The 21,079-nt window shown below is 46.4% G+C and overlaps 2 protein-coding genes across 5 annotated transcripts in view; one reads left to right on the top strand and one right to left on the bottom strand.

Annotated features, from left to right (window-relative positions):
- The window catches only part of LOC139538730 (B-cell CLL/lymphoma 9 protein-like), a 64,538-nt gene extending 58,448 nt beyond the window's left edge, over positions 1 to 6,090 (top strand). For 3 of the 4 annotated variants that reach the window (XM_071341120.1, XM_071341119.1, XM_071341117.1), the window contains exons 9-11: positions 12 to 2,181; positions 3,844 to 4,113; positions 4,284 to 6,090. In XM_071341120.1, the coding sequence (XP_071197221.1) occupies positions 12 to 2,181; positions 3,844 to 4,113; positions 4,284 to 5,338 (3,495 nt within the window). In that variant the 3' untranslated portion in view covers positions 5,339 to 6,090. The remainder of the gene's footprint in view (positions 1 to 11; positions 2,182 to 3,843; positions 4,114 to 4,283) is intronic. The other variant, XR_011667792.1, reaches the window with a different exon arrangement.
- Positions 6,091 to 6,835: 745 nt separating this feature from the next.
- LOC139538729 (lysophosphatidic acid phosphatase type 6-like) lies at positions 6,836 to 13,500 on the bottom strand. The gene is made up of 11 exons (XM_071341116.1): positions 13,362 to 13,500; positions 12,634 to 12,873; positions 12,336 to 12,464; positions 11,535 to 11,665; positions 10,271 to 10,350; positions 10,108 to 10,195; positions 9,843 to 9,975; positions 9,598 to 9,698; positions 9,294 to 9,386; positions 8,922 to 9,087; positions 6,836 to 7,903 (listed from the first exon to the last, which is right to left on the bottom strand). Exons 2-11 carry the CDS (start codon positions 12,856 to 12,858, stop codon positions 7,769 to 7,771), a joined length of 1,281 nt encoding a protein of 426 aa, XP_071197217.1. The 5' UTR covers positions 12,859 to 12,873; positions 13,362 to 13,500; the 3' UTR covers positions 6,836 to 7,768.
- Positions 13,501 to 21,079: the final 7,579 nt, after the last annotated feature.

Below are 21,079 nucleotides of genomic sequence, written 5' to 3'. Positions count from 1 at the left end.
CTTAATTTTAGAACAATCAGACAGGACCCCTCCGAGGTGACTCCAAGCCCTCTCAGCAGTCATCTCACCCCTCAGACCAGAACCACCAGACAGTGTCTAAACCTGGCATGACTGATCAAGCTCCACCCCAGCCCCCTCCCCAGGGGATTAAGCCTGGTTCACTCACCCAGGATGGGGCCTCCTCAGCAGCCATGGACCCCAAGAACATCCCTGGTAATACCATGGGTCCATGTGACCAGACCCCTGGGTGCCAGCCTCAGTCCGAACAGGGCATGCCCCCTGTGAACCCCCCTCAGCCTGGGGAAGGAGGAGGGCCGGGGTCCATGGGGATGGGTCAGCCTGGTCTGACACCCCAGCAGCAGCAGCAGCAGCAACTGGCCCAGGAGCTTCTCAACATGGAGGCCAACACAGAGGGCCTGTCCCAGGAACAGCTGCAGCACCGCCAGCGCTCCCTCCAGACCCTCCGAGACATCCAGCGCATGCTCTTTCCCGACGACCGCGACGCCCCACCGCCACCCGGCCCCCATGGGGGACCCCCACAGCCCCACGACGGCATGCCTGATGTGGGACCCAGGAGGCCGGAGCAGGGTCCTCTCCAGGCCATGATGGCCCAGTCCCAGAGCCTAGGTCCACCAGTGGGGCCAGGAGGGCCCCGACCCCAGGGACCCCCATTCGGCCCCCCGCATGGACACCCCAGAGACATGCCCCCCTTCCCAGACGAGCTGGGTCACATGATAGGTCCTGGGGGGTGTGGAGACGGAGATCACATGACCCCGGAGCAGGTGGCCTGGCTGAAGCTGCAGCAGGAGTTCTACGAGGAGAAGAAGAGGAAACAGGAAATGCATCACCGCCCACTTCCTCCCGACATGATGATGCACCCCCATGGGCCGCGCGGCATGATGAGAGGACCCCCACCGCCCTACCAGATGGGCCCCGGAGAGGTGTGGGGTCCAGGGGGGCCGGGAGGGCCATCAGAGCACTACCAGGAGCGCATTGCCATGGGCCCCAGAGGGATGCCGCCTCACATGCAGAGAATGCCAGGGTTCCCCCAGGGCATGATGAACCCTGATATGGAGGGACCCCCCAGGCCCGGGATGGGCTGGCCTGAAGACATGCCCCCCAGAATGGGGATGGGGGATGGCCGAGGGTTTCCAGGAGGGCCAGGGGGGATGTTCGGAGGTCCAGGGTTGCGGGGAGAGCGCTTCCCCAACCCCCAGTCAGTCCAGGAGGCCATGTTTCACCAGGGCATGGGGGGCGACAAGGGACCGGGCCTTCCTCCACAGATGATGATGGAGATGCAGAGGATGATGGGACACCAAAGAGGCGGCATGGAGCCGGGCAACGGGGGCGGGATGATGTTTCCCAGGATGCCTGGCGAGGGCCCCATGAGCCCCTCCTCCAGACTGGCTGTGATGGGGGGCCGGGACATGGGCCCTGAGTTTGGCATGGGCCCCCATGGGAACCCCCAACTACGAGATGGGCCAATGAATATGAGCCCAGATGAGATAATGAGAATGAGAGGGCCTCCAATGGACAACATAGGGCCCCAGGGGAGGCAGATGCAGGGGTCCCACTTCCCTGACCATCCCCAGCCAGGGGACTTCCCCATGGGGCCCGGACGGCCCTTCCCTGGGGGTCCTGGAAGTATGAGGGGGCCTCATGGAGAGCAGCCCTACCGTGGCCCGGAGCACAGGACCACGCCTACGGGGGGCAACGGCCGCCTCAACCACCTTCCCCCCGCCGCCGGAACACCCCAGGGCCAGAGGGGACGTAAGCCTGCAGAGCTGAACATCCAGTCAGGAGGGGCCAGCTCGCCCAGTCTCAATCCCCTCAAGTCCCCTCCTTTGAGGCAGGTGCAATCCCCCATGATGGGCTCTCCCTCTGGGAACCTCAAGTCCCCCCAAACCCCCTCCCAGCTGGCTGGTATGCTCTCCGGCCCTCCGGGACCCAACGGCCCCCCTAACACTGCCAACTCGGCCCCAATGAAGTCCCCTCACTCTATGATGGGGTCTGCTGGTGCCTCCCCAGTACATATGAGGTCCCCGTCCCTCCCCAACCCTTCTCCAGGGTGGGCATCCTCCCCCAAACCCCCCATGCCCAGCCCAGTACTCCCCCAGCAGCAGGGGGGAAAAACCCCCCTCAGTATGACCTCACCTAACATGATGGGTAACATGGAGCAAGGTACAGTACTTCTATGGCTTTATTCTTGTTTATGTTCTTTCTCCCTCCACCGCTCTCTTTTCTCTCTCGCTCTTGCTCGCTCTCTCGCTAATCAAATTTGATTTGTCACATACTTCGTAAACAACAGGTGCGGACTAACAGTGAAATGCTTACTTACGAGCGCTTCCCAACAATGCAGAGAGAAATAATAGAAAAGTCAAACACAATAATAATAATAAATACACATTCAGTAACGAAAACTTGGTTATATACATGGGGTACCTGTACTGAGTTGATATGCAGGGGTAAGAGGTGAATATGTACATATAGGTAGGAATAAAGTGACTAGGCAACAGGATAGATAATAAATGGTAACAGCAACATACGTAACAGCAACGTATGTGATGAGTCAGTTGGTACCATAATGGTAAATGCAGATAGTCCGGGTAGCTATTTGGTTAACTTTTTAACTAACTATTTAGCATTCTTGGGTGACTGGAGCCTTTGACAATTTTTAGGGCCTTCCTCTGACACCGCCTGGTATAGAGGTCCTGTATAGCAGAGCGCCCAGCCCCAGTGATGTACTGGGCCGTACGCACTACCCTGTGTAGTGCCTTGCAGTTGGATGCAAAGCAGTTGCCATATGAAGCTGTGATCCAGCCAGTCAAGATGCTCTCAGTGGTGCAGCTGTAGAACTTTTTGAGGATCTGAGGGCCCATGCCAAATCGTTTCAGCCTCCTGAGGGGGACGAGGCGTTGACGTGCCCTCTTCACAACTGTGTTGGTGTGTGTGTGAACCATGGTAGATCCTTAGTGATGTGGACACCTGAAGGAACTTGAAGCTCTCGACCCTCTTTACTACAGCCCCGTCGATGTGAATGGGCGAGTGCTCGACCCTCCTTTTCCGGTAGTCCACGATCAGCTCCTTTGTCTTGCTGAGGTCTCTGACCTCCTTCCTCCCTATAGGCTGTCTCATCTCTCTCTCCCCCTCTTTCTCTCAACTGCTGTGAGAAACAACATAAAAAATGTGTATTTCAATTTCAAGACAGAGATAATATTCATTTTCAAAGAGATTTTAATACTTACTACCTTTCTATTGGGTGAAGATGACCTCATGTTTTTAATAGAGGGCTGTTTTGTAATGTCTGTTGTCCACGCAGTCTAAACAGACCTCTGTGTTGTGTATCAGGCAGGCTAGCATTTGTCTCAATCAGTCATCTTTAAATCATGTAATTTATAAATCAATTGAAAGCATCATTCTCATCCACATTCTCAACACATTTTCCCAAAGCAGAAACACTATCACTTTTCAGGGAAATCACACCCCCTTGTGGCCATGTAACTGCACTATCTAAATTAATTCACGTCATTATTTACAATTAAAACATTTTAAAGTTTAATTTAACCTTTATTTAACTAGACAAGTCAGTTAAGAACAAATTCTTATTTACAATGACTGCCTACACCGGCCAAACCCGGACGACGCTGGGCCAATTGTGCGCAGCCCTATGGGACTCCCAATCACGGCCGGTTGTGATACACATGTATTGTATGTCTGTATCTAAAATGTGTTTGCCACAATGTCCCTTATATATCTATTTCAAACCAGGATATGTTTTGCTACCTAAGATAAATAGTTCTTATATTTCATCTCTCTCTCTCTCTCTCTCTCTCCTCTCACCAGGTGGTAACGCCCCCCCCTCGTCAGGAGCCCAGTCTGGCCCCATGCCCCTCCAGGGGGGTCCAGGTGGCGCCCCGACCGGCAGCCCCTATTCCCTCCCCCCCGAACCCACGCTATCCCAGAACCCCCTCTCCATCATGATGTCACGCATGTCTAAGTTCGCCATGCCAAGCTCCACCCCCCTCTACCACGACGCCATCAAGACGGTGGCGAGCTCGGACGACGACTCGCCCCCCGCGCGCTCCCCAAATCTAGCCCCCATGAACAACAATGGTGAGTGGATGGAGACATGCCTAGAAGTCATGTTAAGCCTCTTTTGAGATGTATTTTGAACCCTTTTTCATAGAGGTGTGACTCCGCTTGATGTAGGTTTGAAATGATAACATGCTATCTGTGTTGTATGGTGCACTAACATCCCTCTGTCTCTCTGTGGCCCTCTGTAGGTATGGGAATGAACCAGCACCAAGGTCCTCCTCGTATGATGGGCCCCGGCTCCTCTGGCTCCATGCCTGCCCTCAGTCCCCTGGGTATGACCCCCATGGGCTCCCAGCCTCTCTCCCACGGCATGCCCCAGCAGATGCCCTCCCCCAACATTGGCCCGGGCATGATGCCCCATGGCATGATGATGCCCCCCAACCCCCAGGACCAAGGCATGGGCAACCCCCAGATGATGCCCCAGGGGCGCATGGGCTACCCCCACCGAGTGCAGGGCTACCCCCTGCCCCAATCCCCCTCCCAGCAGGGTCCCTTCTCCCCCCACAACGGCCCCGGGCCCCAGGGCTTCCCAGGACATCCCATGGGCTTCCAGGGAGAGGGAGGTCCTATGGGGGGCCGGGTGGGGAATATGTCCCATGGAGGGGGAGGCGACGGGGGTAGGCCCAACAACCCTGGAGGACCGCAGTTCAACATGCAGGGAGAGTTCAGTGATGCAGATCTGCATGAAGTGATGCGAACAGGAGCATCCGGTATGCCAGAGTTTGACCTGTCCAGGATCATCCCATCAGAGAAGCCCAGCCAGACTCTGTCCTACTACCCCAGGGGAGGAGGAGATGGGCCCGGCCCAGGGGGGAAACCTCCACACATGCAGGGGATGATGCAGGGTATGATGGGGGAGGGCCCGCCCAGGATGGGCATGTCCATGCAAGGGATGGGGGGGATGCCTGGGGGGCCGGGAGGTGGTATGGCCCCCCAGGACATGCACATGGGAAACCCTTCCCACAATCATATGCGGTCGCATGGGCCCCCGGGGTTCATGGGTCAGGGAATGATGGGACCCCAGCACCGGATGATGTCACCGGGGGGTCCGGGGGGCATGATGCAGGGGAAGGAGAGGGGGGTGCTCTACAACCACCCTGGGCCTGGGGGGTCGCCCAATATGATGATGTCACTACAAGGCATGGGTGCCCCCCCCCAGCAGACGATGATGATGGGAGGGCATATGAGGCAGCGTGGCAGGGACATGGACATGGGGTTCAGCCCAGGGCCCGGAATGTTCTAACACACAACTCATAGAATCTTGGACCTTGAATGTTCTGAGCCGATATACAGTATGAGGATGGAATAAGTCTCACAGCAGATAAGAGATGGATTAAAACGCAGGAAGTAAGGAATGAAAGACAGAGGTGGGTTCTCTGGATTGAAACATGTAGTGCAGAGGAGTGGGTAGTTATTGGCTTGTGGGAGCTACATAGCCCAGTACTTGTCTTTTACCACAAGCATTTCATTTAGTCTCTTCAGAAATGTCTGAATGTATGGGATTGCTGTGCTTCAATGTCCATTTCACCTGTTCAAGTGTGTTTTTTTCTTTTAAATCTCTGATTATAAGGGTGAGTTGAGCATCGGAGAGGAATGGAGTGAACCACCTTGGAGGACTGTACACTGTAAAAATCAACAATGGATTTGTCCGGTAATGGATAACAAACATAAAAAGACTTTGTGGAATAAAATCGTACTTTGAGAAGATTTCAATGGAACTCCATCTTCTCTCTGGCTCCATCGTTTTGACTTTCTGTCCAGTATGACTGTGTGTATGCACCTGTGTGTGTGTGTTTTTGTTGTAAGTATGTATAGGGATTCTATCAATGACCTCTAAGCTCTCTTATCCACCTTTCATTGGGGGAGGGACGCCCTACTAAAGAACAGTACTGTTTTCCATTGGTGGGCTATTTTAATTTCCTTTGTAACTCCAGTGTATAACAAACCAAACTATGACCTCAAAGATACTAGTATTATTAAAAAAGCACAAACATGGATCAACTTAAGTGTCTTCTTTCTCACATTTGAACATTTCTACCAGCCAGTTAGTGTGAATAGCGGTAGTACTGTTCTGTGTGCTGTTTCTTATTCCTGTTTGTTCTTCTATTGACTCTGGGATATCATTCCCACAGCATTAATCTCATAGAAAATGAACTCAGTGGGATCAGACTGTAGAACTAGTGAGCTCGTCATGTACTTTATAGTCTCAGATATTAGTGGAACAGGGTATCAAGAAAGCCAGACAGAAATCTGACCACCAACATCATCTAGGGCCAGAGTTTTTCCAGACCATATAACATTACTTTTCCTGCTCAAGTCACATGGTCAGGAAAAACTAAGATCCCTACTTATCATAGATTTGACTTCCTTACCCGTCTGTGTAAGCTTGTCATGTGTACCTCCATTGTCTTTGGTACAGAGAAGTCTCCCAAGGCTGTGGCAATGGAAGACAAAAGATATTGGCCGTGTTTGAGTAGATCAAAACTGCAATGTATCAGACAGTGCCATTGTTCCACTCTAATCAGGGACTTATTTAGACCCGGGACAAAAGGTAGGTGCAATTAATTAGGTAGAACAGAAAACAAGCAGGCTCCAGACCTCGTAGGGTAAGAGTTGAATACCCCTGAATTCTAATACAACATGACTGAAAGGTGAGGTTCAGGTATCCTTACGAGGCCCACTGACGTTGAGATTGGACCACAATTTGCATTGCTATGCTGCACAGTAGTGAGAGACAAAGCCTTGACCAACTCTCTTTTATTTCTCTCCACCACTCCAAAGCAAAGTCAAAGAATTTCAGGGCAACTCTCCATGATTTGGCATACAACTAACAAGCAAATTAAATCATTCCAGTGTGGGTGTGTATATTTGCTCATAAGTCCATGCATTTAATTTATACAATCAACAAATTCCTAAAAGGCACCTACTGTTTCACTCACAACAGATTTTTAGCAGGTTCTAAAATGAATGATTTGGAGTGGGTAAACGTGCACACACACATTTGGTTCCCTTGGTTTATGAACACTACGTGCTTGGTTTTCCCCTGAGGAAAAGATTGTAGTTCGATATGAAGAAATTTTGTTCACTCTAAAAGCAACAAAGCCAGAACATATTTTCAGATAGTAAATATCTAGAATCTGGTGCACTATAATTTATAGTGCTGTGCATAAAGTAATCATGTATACAGTAAATACACATTGCTGTGTGCATAGTAGTCACAGAATGTAAACATATGAATATAAATTGGTAACACATACTTATTTTTTAGGCAGATTATATTATCACCAGATCATTTCAATAATTAAGACCTCTAAGTAAAACTGTCATCTTAACCAGTATGAGCAGTAACACACAGGATGCCCATTGCCCTGATATAGCTGGCTTTGAAACCACATCCAGCTCATACACTGACAGTGAAGCTATATTTGTGCGTTTAGACAGTGAGGTATCCTAACATACTGTAATACAGCTGTTTTCAAAGTCTGAGACAGTGGGCCTCTAATGAGCATTAAGACAACCGTGTACTCACACTTTGAAAACCTCTGTTGTAATACACTGGCTAATGATAGGCAAATGCTAGGCAAGGGCTGGAGAGTGGAGGTCTCTGGTGGGATGTAAACATGGTGGCTGGTAACAGTGAGTGCATGGGGTAGAGCTGGGGGTCGCAGAAGCCTCAGGGGTCAGCCACGCCCTTTGTGCGGTTGCAAAGTGACTCGTAGAGCTCAAAGGTCAGTGAGTAGTTGGAGAGGGCCTGCTTGAACTCCTGCAGGGGGCAGTAGACTCCACTACAGCCTGGAACCAACTGGTCCTACAGAGACGGATCAAAATAAAGTGTAAGAAAGACACTAACCACGTTTCCATCCACAGTTATGCAAGTAAAGTCATACCATTAAAAAAAAATCATGACAGCTGTGATTTTATAAATGCAGATCATTTGTTCGTTTGACATGGTGGGACCTTTTTGTATTGGTAAAATGTATTATGCGAGAAACGGTGGTGAAAACTGACTCCGTAAACCATGCAGTTTATTAGGCTACAGATTAAATAAATTGATGGACTTCACAGGGTGGTGAAAGTGCAAGGTGATTAACTTGATGCTCCTTTCTAATAAATATCGAGGATCTTATTCTGGTGACATGATGATCGATGCACCACTGCCGTTTGACAAATAAATAGTATCCACAATAATCTCATCATGTAGACTAGCATGCCGCATTTGCCAAGAGGAGTAGGCACTTTTGCTATTTAACGCAACAGTTGTGACAAAACTATCAGTAGATTTGAAAATGAAATGGAAACACACAACTTTAGCGAAAAAGTACATTGTACATGCACTGATTATTTTTTATCCGCAACAAGTCAGTTTGGTGGAAACATTATCTTTATGCGGATTTTAGAATATTCACATGAAAATCTGTCGCCAATAGCGAAGGTGCATAAAGATGGCAGCCCCCCATGTACTTACCACAAATGTCTCATTTGCTCAGTTCACCGTATTGTACAATGTTCTCCATTACTCCTTTTTTATATTGGCATTAGCACAGTATACATGATCCCAATTCTAGCTCCAATACTGCATTTTGAAGAAAAAAAATTGTGCTGATTTACTGGCACATTGAACCATGTTGCGCGCCGTAGTTTAAGAACTCTGTGGGTAGTGCTAAAAACAATGATGTCATATCTGAATTCCTCCATCTTTATGCACCTTCACCATTGGATGGAAACCTAGCTATACAGATCACTGACTCTCGGAGAGAAACAGAGTCTGGAAATAGTTTCAATATTATGTGCACACTTCTGTGAGCCCTGCATCCTCCCTAGCCTACCTGGCCAATGTAGGACACTTTGACGAAGGCCTCTTTGGTCTGCCGATGCTGGTGCAGCTCCAGGGTGATGTCTGAAGCGTACGGTGGCCATCGCATGTCAAAAATCCCCAGAGCCATGAGACAGGGTATCAGAGTGGTGTCGTGGGCAGAGTAAAGGAAGAGCTTCCTGAGAGAGAGAAACATCTGCATAAATGCCCTCAGATTTCTGATGTTTAGCAACGAGTAGGGGTGGGGAACAAAACGTTTTAAGGATGTGCCATTCGGAAAAGGACATTTGCTACCATCAAGTGGTTGGGTTGAGAACTGCAGCTCTACAAATCTCTGCTACTGCCTCTGTGTTCAAATGGACAGGTAAATGTTACAGTAGTTCACCTGTTGGGCTCTGAGGTTGTGTCCTGTAGTTTATCTTCTATGTTGCCCATTAGGATATGCAGGAGGGGACCCACACACAGCTGCAGGTTCTCCCTAGTCGCAACAAACCAACACCAGAGAAGATTAAGAAAACAACTGTCTTGGGTGATTTTTTAAAACACCTCTAATGCACAGTGGACTGTGATTTCATAATGTGGAATAAGGAAGCATATGCTCATGGAACAGGGAACTGTATTTTCTGTGTGTTCTACTCCCCGACCCTCTACACATGCTGATCTGTATTTATATCCCTCTGCCCTTTGACCTCTTGCTGGGTTCGTAGATGTGGTAGATCATCTCCACAGCTCTCCGCTCTACTATGTTTCTCCAGGAGTCAAGGACTGGTGGGCAGGGTAGGCCGTGGGTCTGATAGAACACACATATTGTAACGTTAAAATGTCAATGCAACGCAGTGATAATATCACTCATATCTTTTGACCACATAATCAACTTTGGTAACAAAAGGATATTTTTTAGTCATGGTATTGTATGTTTGTTGTTTTGTGTCACCTCTCTTGCCACCATGTCGTCCCTGATGAGGATGAAGTCAACCCGTTGTTGGGCAGCGATGCCCAGAGCACTCTTGATGCTGCTCAGGTCCGTAGCAATGTCTGGCAGAGTGGATGACTCCGCCCAGCGATGACTACAGCACACACAGACACAGCCAATCACAAAAACCAACATGAAAGAAACATCCAATCACAAATACCAACAAGTGAGGGATCCAGCCAAATCACAAAAATCAACAAGAAAAGGGACCCAGACAGTCACTCACCCGCTGAGGAGTTTGAGCAGTCTGCATCCATGGTAGTTAGGGTACAGGATCTCTGACTCTGCCTCAGTTGTCAGAATGGGAACCATGTCTTCAGGAGAGGGGGAGCAACATTAGGAGATAGACCAGTATTTCCTATGACACACAAACACAAACTGACACCTACCTATCTGGCTTTGATAGAACAGCCCTGCCACCAGGCACTTGGCAGACTCTATGGTTCTCACAATGTTAGTGGAACGCACACTGGGAGAGAGAGAGAGGAATATATCAATGTCTTGTAGGCTACATGTACTCACAGATCTTACAATCGTGTTGTAGTAGGAGTGAACATTACCATAATCAGTTATTAACCTGTACGGTATGTTCTTGTTCTGTTAACTACTCATGTCCCCTTTATGGACCGAGCGCCTATAGTCATGCAGTGTATGAGCAATGTAATTATGCCATAGCTAATTACTTTAGTAAATGTAAAGCTCGAGTTCACATCCTTGTATACAGTGTTTTCCTTTTTAGATCCATAAAGTAATAACAGTACATTATATGTTACCCAACCTGGGGCCCAGATATTTCTGCTATACCCTTTAACATTGTCAAGCAAAACAAAGAGGGAGTTGGTTACAGAACCAGATGTGACTACCAGGCTACTGGTGATGATCACATGATGTGTCTGTACTTACTTGACCTCTGTAGTGCTGAAGGTGGCGTTGAGGACGGCTGTGGTACTTACTAAACCTCTGTAGGGCTGAAGGTGGCGTTGAGGACGGCTGTGGTACTTACTAAACCTCTGTAGAGCTGAAGGTGGCGTTGAGGAAGGCTGTGGTACTTACTAAACCTCTGTAGGGCTGAAGGTGGGGTTGAGGAAGGCTGTGGTACTTACTAAACCTCTGTAGAGCTGAAGGTGGCGTTGAGGAAGGCTGTGGTACTTACTAAACCTCTGTAGGGCTGAAGGTGGGGTTGAGGAAGGCTGTGGTACTTACTAAACCTCTGTAGGGCTGAAGGTGGGGTTGAGGAAGGCTGTGGTACTTACTAAACCTCTGTAGGGCTGAAGGTGGGGTTGAGGAAGGCTGTGGTACTTACTAAACCTCTGTAGGGCTGAAGGTGGGGTTGAGGAAGGCTGTGGTACTTACTAAACCTCTGTAGGGCTGAAGGTGGGGTTGAGGAAGGCTGTGGTACTTACTAAACCTCTGTAGTGCTGAAGGTGGGGTTGAGGAAGGCTGTGGTACTTACTAAACCTCTGTAGTGCTGAAGGTGGGGTTGAGGAAGGCTGTGGTACTTACTAAACCTCTGTAGTGCTGAAGGTGGGGTTGAGGAAGGCTGTGGTACTTACTAAACCTCTGTAGTGCTGAAGGTGGGGTTGAGGAAGGCTGTGGTACTTACTAAACCTCTGTAGGGCTGAAGGTGGGGTTGAGGAAGGCTGTGGTACTTACTAAACCTCTGTAGGGCTGAAGGTGGGGTTGAGGAAGGCTGTGTCCTGGATGTATCTCTTCCTCAGCCTCTTTCCCAACTCATACAGCTGCTGCATGCCCACCGTGGTGAGCTGACCTGGGTACGTACCCCCCTGCAGAGGAGAGGAACAGGGTCAGGAGTCAAAGGTTGCCAAGACAGTCAATCCAAAATGGCATCACCAGTGTCTATCCATTGTGTACATGGGGAGTAGTACTGTGGTATGCCAGGTGCACCGTGAGACAGACACAATCCTCCGGAGAGTCTCACAGCAATCTCCCGCTGAGTGAAGGACAAACCTCTCGGTATATGCTCATTGGTTATCTGTTCGTTCCCTCAGTGCCAGGCCCAGACCATAACAGTCAGAGCTGGATCAGAGTGAACCATAGATTGTTCCTTCACTTGAACAGGCCTTTAGCTGAGATACAGCCCCCGGTATAAGCCTCAGAGGGAGGTCTCTCAGGGTGCAAAGTCCTGCTTTATGATGACCCCTACCCTCAAAGACCACTAATAGATTTAATGGGCAACTAGAATTTCGATCCTGACACGTCGTGCCAGTGTGGTATGTGATGTTACTGGTCTGGAGAGGGAAATCCTAATGGTTGACAGTTGGCTGTGAGTAACCCAGTAAGTGACAGTGACATATGTCTGTATGGAGTCCATGCCAGCACACCTACGTGACAACTTAAACCCATTAACCGTACTTATCCAAGCGCTGCCTACTCCTTTCCTTATCTCTCTAGGCACCTCTTCCTCTGCTCGCTAACAGACACAGGCACACTCACGGTCAGTATGTTGGCCCGGTAGCTGTCCTCCACCGGTGAGGAGGGCCGTGGACCTCCTTCCAGGTCTGTCACCACATAGTTGATCTGTGTGTGTGCTGGGGGTTCCAGGAGGTTAGGCACCCACTGGGCCTGATACAGACAGGACAAGGAAAAAGGTTAGACTTCCAGATGCACATACCTTCATATGCCTTGTCTTGGAGATCAGGCTAAGATGAATGGCTTTCCCTCAACTTCAAGTCCTGAGAGACAGAGCATCAGGTCTGTCAGATGTTCTTGTGTGGCACAGGTGGTCTCTCACCTCCATGATGCCTGGTATAGACTTCAGCGGGGTTCGGGCTCCGTGGCGGAACAGGACTTGCACGAGTTTGAGCTCGTAAGGAAAAGGTGGTTCCGTGCATGCGGGGGCCGAACCCAAATCCGTCTGAGTTGGGTCTCTCTTCTTATGAGACCAGAGCATGGATCCAAACGCCATGGACACAGAGCCCAAAACACCTGCTTTGGTCCAGAGGTTCCTCGTCCTCATGCTTACGTTATTATACTGCCGAGACAGACCACACAATACCAACATTGAACATAGGCAGTGTGCTAGCTAGTAAGCTATCATTTGCAGCTAACGTTAACGATGTTTAGTGATCTGCATAAGATTTTAGCTAACGTTAGCAAACGTTATTCCAATCTTTATTTTTCAGTAACTAACGTTATCTAGGTAACGTACTGTATACAACTACATTCTGGGTAAACCTGGCACTTGATCTTTTGGTGTCGATGGTAGCAAGTTATGAAGCAGGCGTTTGAAACAAGCTGGCTGTGTCGGTAATATTGAGAATGTGCTGCAGACTGATGAGGTTAGCTAGCTAGCGATACAGTCGATATCTCAACTAATGTCAAAGCCATTCAAGTAACGTTAGCTAAATATGTAACGTTAACTAGCTAACCAGAAATTGATTCATTTTCGGGTTAGCTAGCTCTTTAGTTACTTCAACGGCACAATATGTTGAACTCAAATGTACAGTAACAGTTACTTACGTTTAATTACCACTGGAACAGTTATTAACTTGTTTTAAAACAAATAAAAGACATCGACTGACTCAGTGTATTTTGAAAACGTTCCAAATGTTTTTTGGAATATGTAGTCATTTCTGGTGTGATCGATGCTTTCAAAATGAAACTGCTCTTCACGGAAAAGCTACCCATATGCGTCATTTCCCTCCCATGCCCCTCATTACCGTAAGCACAGGGTGGTGCGCATATAAATATAGCGCAATAATGTATGGAGTGGGAAATAAAATTACAACTAAACAGACAGTATACAGGTAATTACCAAAATAAGGGAAACACTTGAGTAAATGAGTCATACAAGTATATTGAAAGCCGGTGCTTCCACACAAGTGTGGTTGAGTTAATTAAGGGGCTCTGAGTGGCGCAGCGGTCTAAGGCACTGCATCTCAGTACTAGAGGCGTCACTACAGACCCTGGTATGATTACCGGCTGTTTCACAACTGGCTGTGATTGGGAGTCCCATAGGGTGGCGCACAATTGGCCCATCATCGTCTGGGTTAGGGTTTGGCTGGGGTAGGCCGCTATTGTAAATAAGAATTTGTTCTTAACTGATTTGCCTGCAGGGAGCCAGTTGAGGCAGCCTATAGGGAGGAGGTCAGAGACCTGGCAGTATGGTGCTCAACGTGAGCAAGACAAAGGAGCTGATCGTGGACTACAGGAAAAGGCGGGCCGAACATGCCCCCATTATCATCGACTGGGCTGTAGTGGAGCAGGTTGAGAGTTTTAAGTTCATTGGTATCCACATCACCAACGAACTATCATGGTCCAAACACACCAAAACAGTCGTGAAGAGGGCACATCAACACCTTTTCCCCCTTAGGAGACTGAAACAATTTGGTCCCCAGATCCATGAAATGTTCTACAGCTGCACCATCGAGACCATCCTGACCGGTTGCATCACCACCTGGTATGGCAACTGCTCGGCATCTGACCTTAATGCGCTACAGAGGGTAGTGCGTATGGCCCAGTACATCACTGGGGCCAAGCTTCCTGCAATCCAGGACCTATATACTAGGCGGTGTCAGAGGAAGGCCCTAAAAATTGTCAAAGAACCTAGTCACCTAAGTTATAGACTGTTTTCTCTGCTACCGTACGGCAAGCGGTACCGGAGCGCCGGGTCTAGGACCAAAAGGCTCCTTAACAGCTTCTACCCCCAAGCCATAAGACTGCTGAACAATTAATCAAATGGCCACCGGACTATTTACATTGACACCCCCCATCTCCATTTGATTTTTACACTGCTGCTACTCGCTGTTTATTATCTATGTATACCGGTACCCCCTGTATATAACCTTGTTATTGTTATTTTATTGTGTTACTTTTAATTATTTTTTACTTTCTGTTTATTTGGTAAATATTTTCTTAACTCTTTCTTGATCTGCACTGTTTGTTAAGGTCTTGTAAGTAAACATTTCACTGTAAGGTCTACACATGTTCAGCGCACCTGACAAATACAATTTGATTTGATTTGAAATAAAGGTTACAAAAATAAATGAAAAAAAAAGCAATGAACATCCCATCATGCTTAGGGTCATCTAACATGGCTATGCCCTAGGATGACAATGCTCCATCCACAGTGCATGAGTGGTCACTGAATGGTTTGATCAGGATGAAAACGATGTAAACCATATGCCATGGCCATCTCAGTCACCAGATCTCAACCCAATTGAACACTTATGGGAGATTCTGGAGCAGTGCCTGAGATAGTGTTTTCTACCACCATCAACAAAACACCAAATGATGGAATTTCTTGCGGAAGAATGGTGTCGCATCCCTCCAATAGAGTTTCAGACACTTGTAGAATCCATGCCAAGGTGCATTGAAGCTGTTCTGGCTCGTGGTGGCCCCACACCCTATTGAGACACTTTATGTTGATGTTTCCTTTATTTTGTGTTTTATGCATAATATAAATATAGGCCTATGGTCTATGGTTTTATGTGTGAAGATTTACTTGTGAACTAAATCTTTTAATCTTTCTACTGACTGGAATTGAAATTGCATCAACTCCCCAGTGCCTTGTCTGCGACTTGAACTTTAGACCCATCTTGTGTACTTTAGCGTGTCAGCAATAAAGTAGATATACACATTGGATGTTATGATGTATTCATATTAGCTAATGATGAAGCCGATAGTCATCACTACGTGTTCAGACAGGCAATATGATAAAACATTTATATCCAATGATGATAATGATAGCCTATTCATTTTATTGTAGACAATCAGGAGTGTGAATGAAGGCTATCTGAAACTAGTAAGATTGCGTGTATGCAGGTCTACAGTAGACAGGGTAGAGGGTAGGAAACGTAGTTTTGATCAGTGTTTCCTAGAGTACCCTAATTGAGGAAGGCCCTGACATACAGTATAAAATCATTCCTTGGATGACCAGATGAGCGCTTCTGTAGAGGGAAGGTCTTGTGTAGAGTTAGCCATAGTGTGGCGTTTCAATGTCAATATTTTTTTTTGAGGGCAACCATATCGAGGACAAATGTTTGGGTTGTGGTCGACTTTACTGAGAAAGTTTGTGTTACATTCATTTCTGGCAGACAAATTAATTTGACAGATTAGTTTTATTTTATTGCAGGCTTTACAGGAACAGAATGACAACATGACATTGAAATGTGCACAGAGAAACGGCAACCAGTCTGTTGACATTCCAAAATAGGTTCCTCTACTCTATAGAAAAATAAAATATGATTCATGATATTATAAAGGGGGCTGTATATTCCAAACCCCCAAAAGCCTAGTGCAAAATCAGTTTAGAACTTCACAGGTTGTGGCTATGCCTTCTTTAGTAGCCTCCAGGCCTAGACATGTTATTTTCTGACTAGCCTCACATTTAAACAAAAATAAATCACATTTAAACAAATATGAAAATACATGTACTGCCAAGAGATAGATAGCTACCAATGTGACAATCAACTGTTTCACACAGTCACATTAAAGTATAGATAACTGACAAAATAATGGAAACACAAGTAAATGATTGATACAAATTATATTGAAAGCAGGTGTTTCCACACAGGTGTTGTTCCTGAGTTTAAGCAATTAACATCCCATCATCCTTATGGTGAAGTATAAAAATGCTGGGCAGGGATTTATTTTGGCTACCATGGCTATGCCTCCTGACAATGCCCCCATCCAGAAGGCACAAATGGTTTGATGAGCATGAAAATTATGTAAAACATATACCACGGCTATCTCAGTCACCAGATCTCAACCCAATTGAACACTTATGGGAGATTTGGGAGCAGTGCCTGAGATAGTGTTTTCTACCACCATCAACAAAACACCAAATGATGGAATTTCTTGTGAAAGAATGGTGTCGCATCCCTCCAATAGAGTTCCAGACACTAGTAGAATCTATACCAAGGTGCATTGAAGCTGTTCTGGCTCGTGGTGACCCCACACCCTATTGAGACACTTTATGTGGATGTTTTTTTCTCCATTTTGGCAGATACCTGTAATTTTGGTGTAATAAAGGAATTACACTGTATTTTAAATGTTCAAGGGGAAATGTCTCCACCTCGTGGTTAAAAAAACCTGAAACATGCAGATATACTGAAGGACAATCAACTTTTCAAGCTTGTGCCTTGCTTTGATTCAAGCTAAATTATTTGTTTTCATATATGGCTTTTGAACACACTGTTCTTTCACATCAAGACATTTTCACAAATCTAACACCAAAGCTGACTTTGGTCCTTTTGTAGATTAACTTTTCATAGGCACTTGATTACTTTTGCATTGTTCCTCACTATCTGTACCTGAGCGCATAAAACCCTCTGTAATGATTGGAGTCTGTTGAATGGAGAAAACACTTTTCTTTTTTGCACAGCTGTCCCTTGTTCTGATTTCTGACTGAAAGATAATGCTTGTGCTATGTTACTGTATACAGTGCATTCGGAAAGTATTCAGACCTCTTCCACATTTTGATACGTTACAGCCTTATTCTAAAATTGATTAAATATTTTCTTTCCCTCGTCAATCTACATACAATACCCCATAATGACAATGCGAAAACAGGTTTTTAGAAATTCTGGCAAATTTATAAATAATAAAAAACAGAAATACCTTATTTACATAAGTATTCAGACCCTTTGCTAGGAGACTCAAAATTTAGCTCAAGTGCATCCTGTTTCCATTGATCATCCTTGAGATGTTTCTACAACTTGATTGGAGTCCACCTGTGGTAAATTCAATTGATTGGACATGATTTGGAAAGGCACACACCTGTCTATATAAGGTCCCACAGTTGACAGTGCATGTCAGAGCAAAAACCAAGCCATGAGGCCGAAGGAATTGTCCGTAGAGCTCCGAGACAGGATTGTGTCGAGGCACAGATCTGGGGAAGGGTACCAAAACATTTCTGCAGCATTGAAGGTCCCCAACAACACAGTGGCCTCCATCATTCTTAAATGGAAGAAGTTTGGAACCACCAAGACTCTTCCTAGAGCTTGCTGCCAGGCCAAACTGAGGAATCGGGGAAGAAGGGCCTTGGTCAGAGAGGTGACCAAGAACCCGATGGTCACTCTGACAGAGCTCCAGAGTTCCTCTGTGGATATGGGAGAACCTTTCAGAAGGGCAACCATCTCTGCAGCACTCCACCAATCAGGCCGATATGGTAGAGTGGCCAGACGGAAGCCACTCCAAAGCAAAAGGCACATGACAGCCCGCTTGGAGTTTGCCAAAAGCCACCTAAAGGACTCTAAGACCATGAGATTCTCTTTGGCCTGAAGTGTAACTTCTGGAGGAAACCTGGCACCATCACTACGGTGAAGCATGGTGGTGGCCGCATCACGCTGTGGGGATGTTTTTCAGCGACAGAGACGACTGGGAGACCAGTCAGGATCGAGGGATAGATGAACGGAACAAAGTACAGACAGATCCTTGAAGAAAACCTGCTCCAGAGCGCTCAGAACCTCAGACTGCGGTGAAGGTTCTCCTTCCAACAGGACAACGACCCTAAGCACAAAGCCAAGATAACGCAGGAGTGGTTTCGGGACAAGTCTCTAAATGTCCTTGAGTGGCCCAGCCAGAGCCCGGACTTGAACCCGATCGAACATCTCTGAAGAGTCCTGAAAATAGCTGTGCAGCGATGTTCCCCATCCAACCTGACAGAGCTTGAGAGGATCTGCAGAGAAGAATGGGAGAAGCTTCCCAAATACAAGTGTGCCAAGCTTTTAGCATCATATCCAAGAAGACTTGAAGCTGTAATCGCATCCAAAGGTGCTTCAACAAAGTACTGAGTAAAGGGTCTGAATACTAAAAGGTCTGAAATGTAATATTTCATTAAAAAAATGGTTGCAAACATTTTGAAAAAACAGTTTTTGCTTTGTCATTATGGGGTATTGTGCATAGATTGATGAGGGGAAAAAATTATTGAATCCATTTTAGAATAAGGCTATAACGTAACAAAATGTGGAAAAAATGTAAGTGGTCTGAATACTTTCCGAATGCAGTGTCTGCAATCAGGATTAAACACAGAGAAAACAGTTGCTCCTGCTATATTTGAAGCTGATATAGTGCACAATGGATTGCATTGCAGAGATCTGTGTCCCAATTTAATTTTCCAAACTGCTGCAGATAGCCTCCATCACTGGATCGCAGGGATCAGGGGACAACACTCTTTGGTCAGACCCCTGAATGTAGGGTTTTTTCCTCCTCTGACAGCAGTGTGTGTGTGTGTGGGCGTGTGCGTGTGCGCGTCTCTGTGTGTGTGTGTTTCCATTTGCAAGCATGTACATGTTTGTGTTATTATAATCAGCGGCTGGGTATACAGTGAGACAGTTTTTGGCACACTGAATATGCAAGCTTAATGTACACTATTCTTAGACTTTAAAGAAAGATCTACTGTAATTCTCTGATCTATAAAACATCAAAACATACAATGTGCAATTATCTGTTATTTCAAGGCTTTTCCCAAATTGTGATTTAAAAGGTGTATTTCTCTTTCGCATCAAGATCAATATATGATCACAGTTATCATGTCCACGTTTCAAGCTTGGCCAGGCTCTTATTGCTCTAACAAAAAACATCAGTTCTCCCAACGGTCACAATCTTAAAGCTCAGTCCAATATGCAGAAGCTCTCAAGATTCACTCAGCCCACTCCCAGTGAGCTTACAGACCCCAAGGTCTCTCTTCCTGTGATGCTCTTGGAGCTGTAGACCAGACAATCCTCCACAGTTTCCGACGTTTTGGGCTGCTGCTCCTGGGTTTGTATGGCCAGCCTGGTGCCTTCTGAATGGATCCACTTGGAGTTTGCCAACACATCCATCTTTAGCCCCAGTCTGTATTACACTACTGGTAAAAAGTTTTTGAACACCTACTCATTCAAGGGTTTTTCTATATTTTTACTATTTTCTACATTGTAGAATAATAGTGAAGACATCAACACTATGAAATAACACAAATGGAATCATGTAGTAACCAAAAAAGTGTTAAACAAATTCTTCAAATAGCCAACCTTTGCCTTGATGACAGTTTTGCACACTCTTGGCATTCTCTCAACCAGCTTCATGAGCTACTCACCTGGAATGCATTTCAATTAACAGATGTGCCTTCTTAAAAGTAAATTTGTGGAATTTATTTCCTTCTTAGTGCGTTTGAGCAGTTGTGTTGTGACAAGGTAGGGGGGGTATACAGAAGATATCCCTATTTGGTAAAGACCAAGTCCATATTATGGCAAGAACAGCTCAAATAAGCAAAGATAAACGACAGTCCATCATTACTTTAGGACAGGAAGGTCAGTCAATATGGAACATTTCAAGGACTTTGAACGTTTTTTCAAGTGCAGTCGCAAAAACCATCAAGCGCTATGATGAAACTGCCAATCATGAGGACTGCCACAGGAATGGAAGACCCAGAGTTACCTGTGCTGGAGAGGATAAGTTCATTAGAGTTACCAGTCTCAGAAATTGCAGCCTAAATAAATGTTTCACAGAGTTCAAGTAACAGACACATCTCGACATCAACCGTTCAGAGGAGACTGTGTGAATCAGGCCTTCATGGTCGAATTGCTGGAAAGAAACCACTACTAAAGGACACCGATAAGAAGAAGAGACTTGCTTGGGCCAAGAAACACGAGCAATGGACATTAGACCGGCTGAGTCCAAATGGGAGATTTTTGGTTCCAACCGCCGTGTCTTTGTGAGACGCATAGTAGGTGAACGCATGATCTCTGTATGTGTATTTCCTACCGTGAAGCAATGTAGAAGGAGGTGTTATGGTGTGGGGGTGCTTTGCTGGTGACACTGTCAGTGATTTATTTAGAATTCAAGGCACACTTGAATTCTAAAGGCACACTTGAATTCTAAAGGCATATGCCATCCCATCTGGTTTGGGCTTAGTGGGACTATCATTTGTTTTTCAACAGGACAATAACCCAATTACCAAGAAGGAGAGTGATGGAGTGCTGCATCAGATGACCTGGCCTCCACAATCCCCAAATTGAAATGGTTTGGGATGAGTCGGACCGCAGAGTTAAGGAAAAGCAGCCAACAAGTGCTCAGCATATGTGGGAACTCCTTCAAGACTGTTGGAAAAGCATTCCAGGTGAAGCTGGTTGAGAGAATACCAAGAATGTGCAAAGCTGTCATCAAGGGAAAGGGTGTCTATTTGAATAATCTCAAATATAAAATATAATTGGATTTGTTTAACACTTTTTTAGTTACTACATGATTCCATATGT

This window comes from Salvelinus alpinus, chromosome 14 (genome assembly GCF_045679555.1).
Source record: "Salvelinus alpinus chromosome 14, SLU_Salpinus.1, whole genome shotgun sequence".
NCBI classification, from domain to species: Eukaryota; Metazoa; Chordata; class Actinopteri; order Salmoniformes; family Salmonidae; genus Salvelinus; species Salvelinus alpinus.
This window is presented reverse-complemented; position numbering and strand designations above follow the sequence as displayed.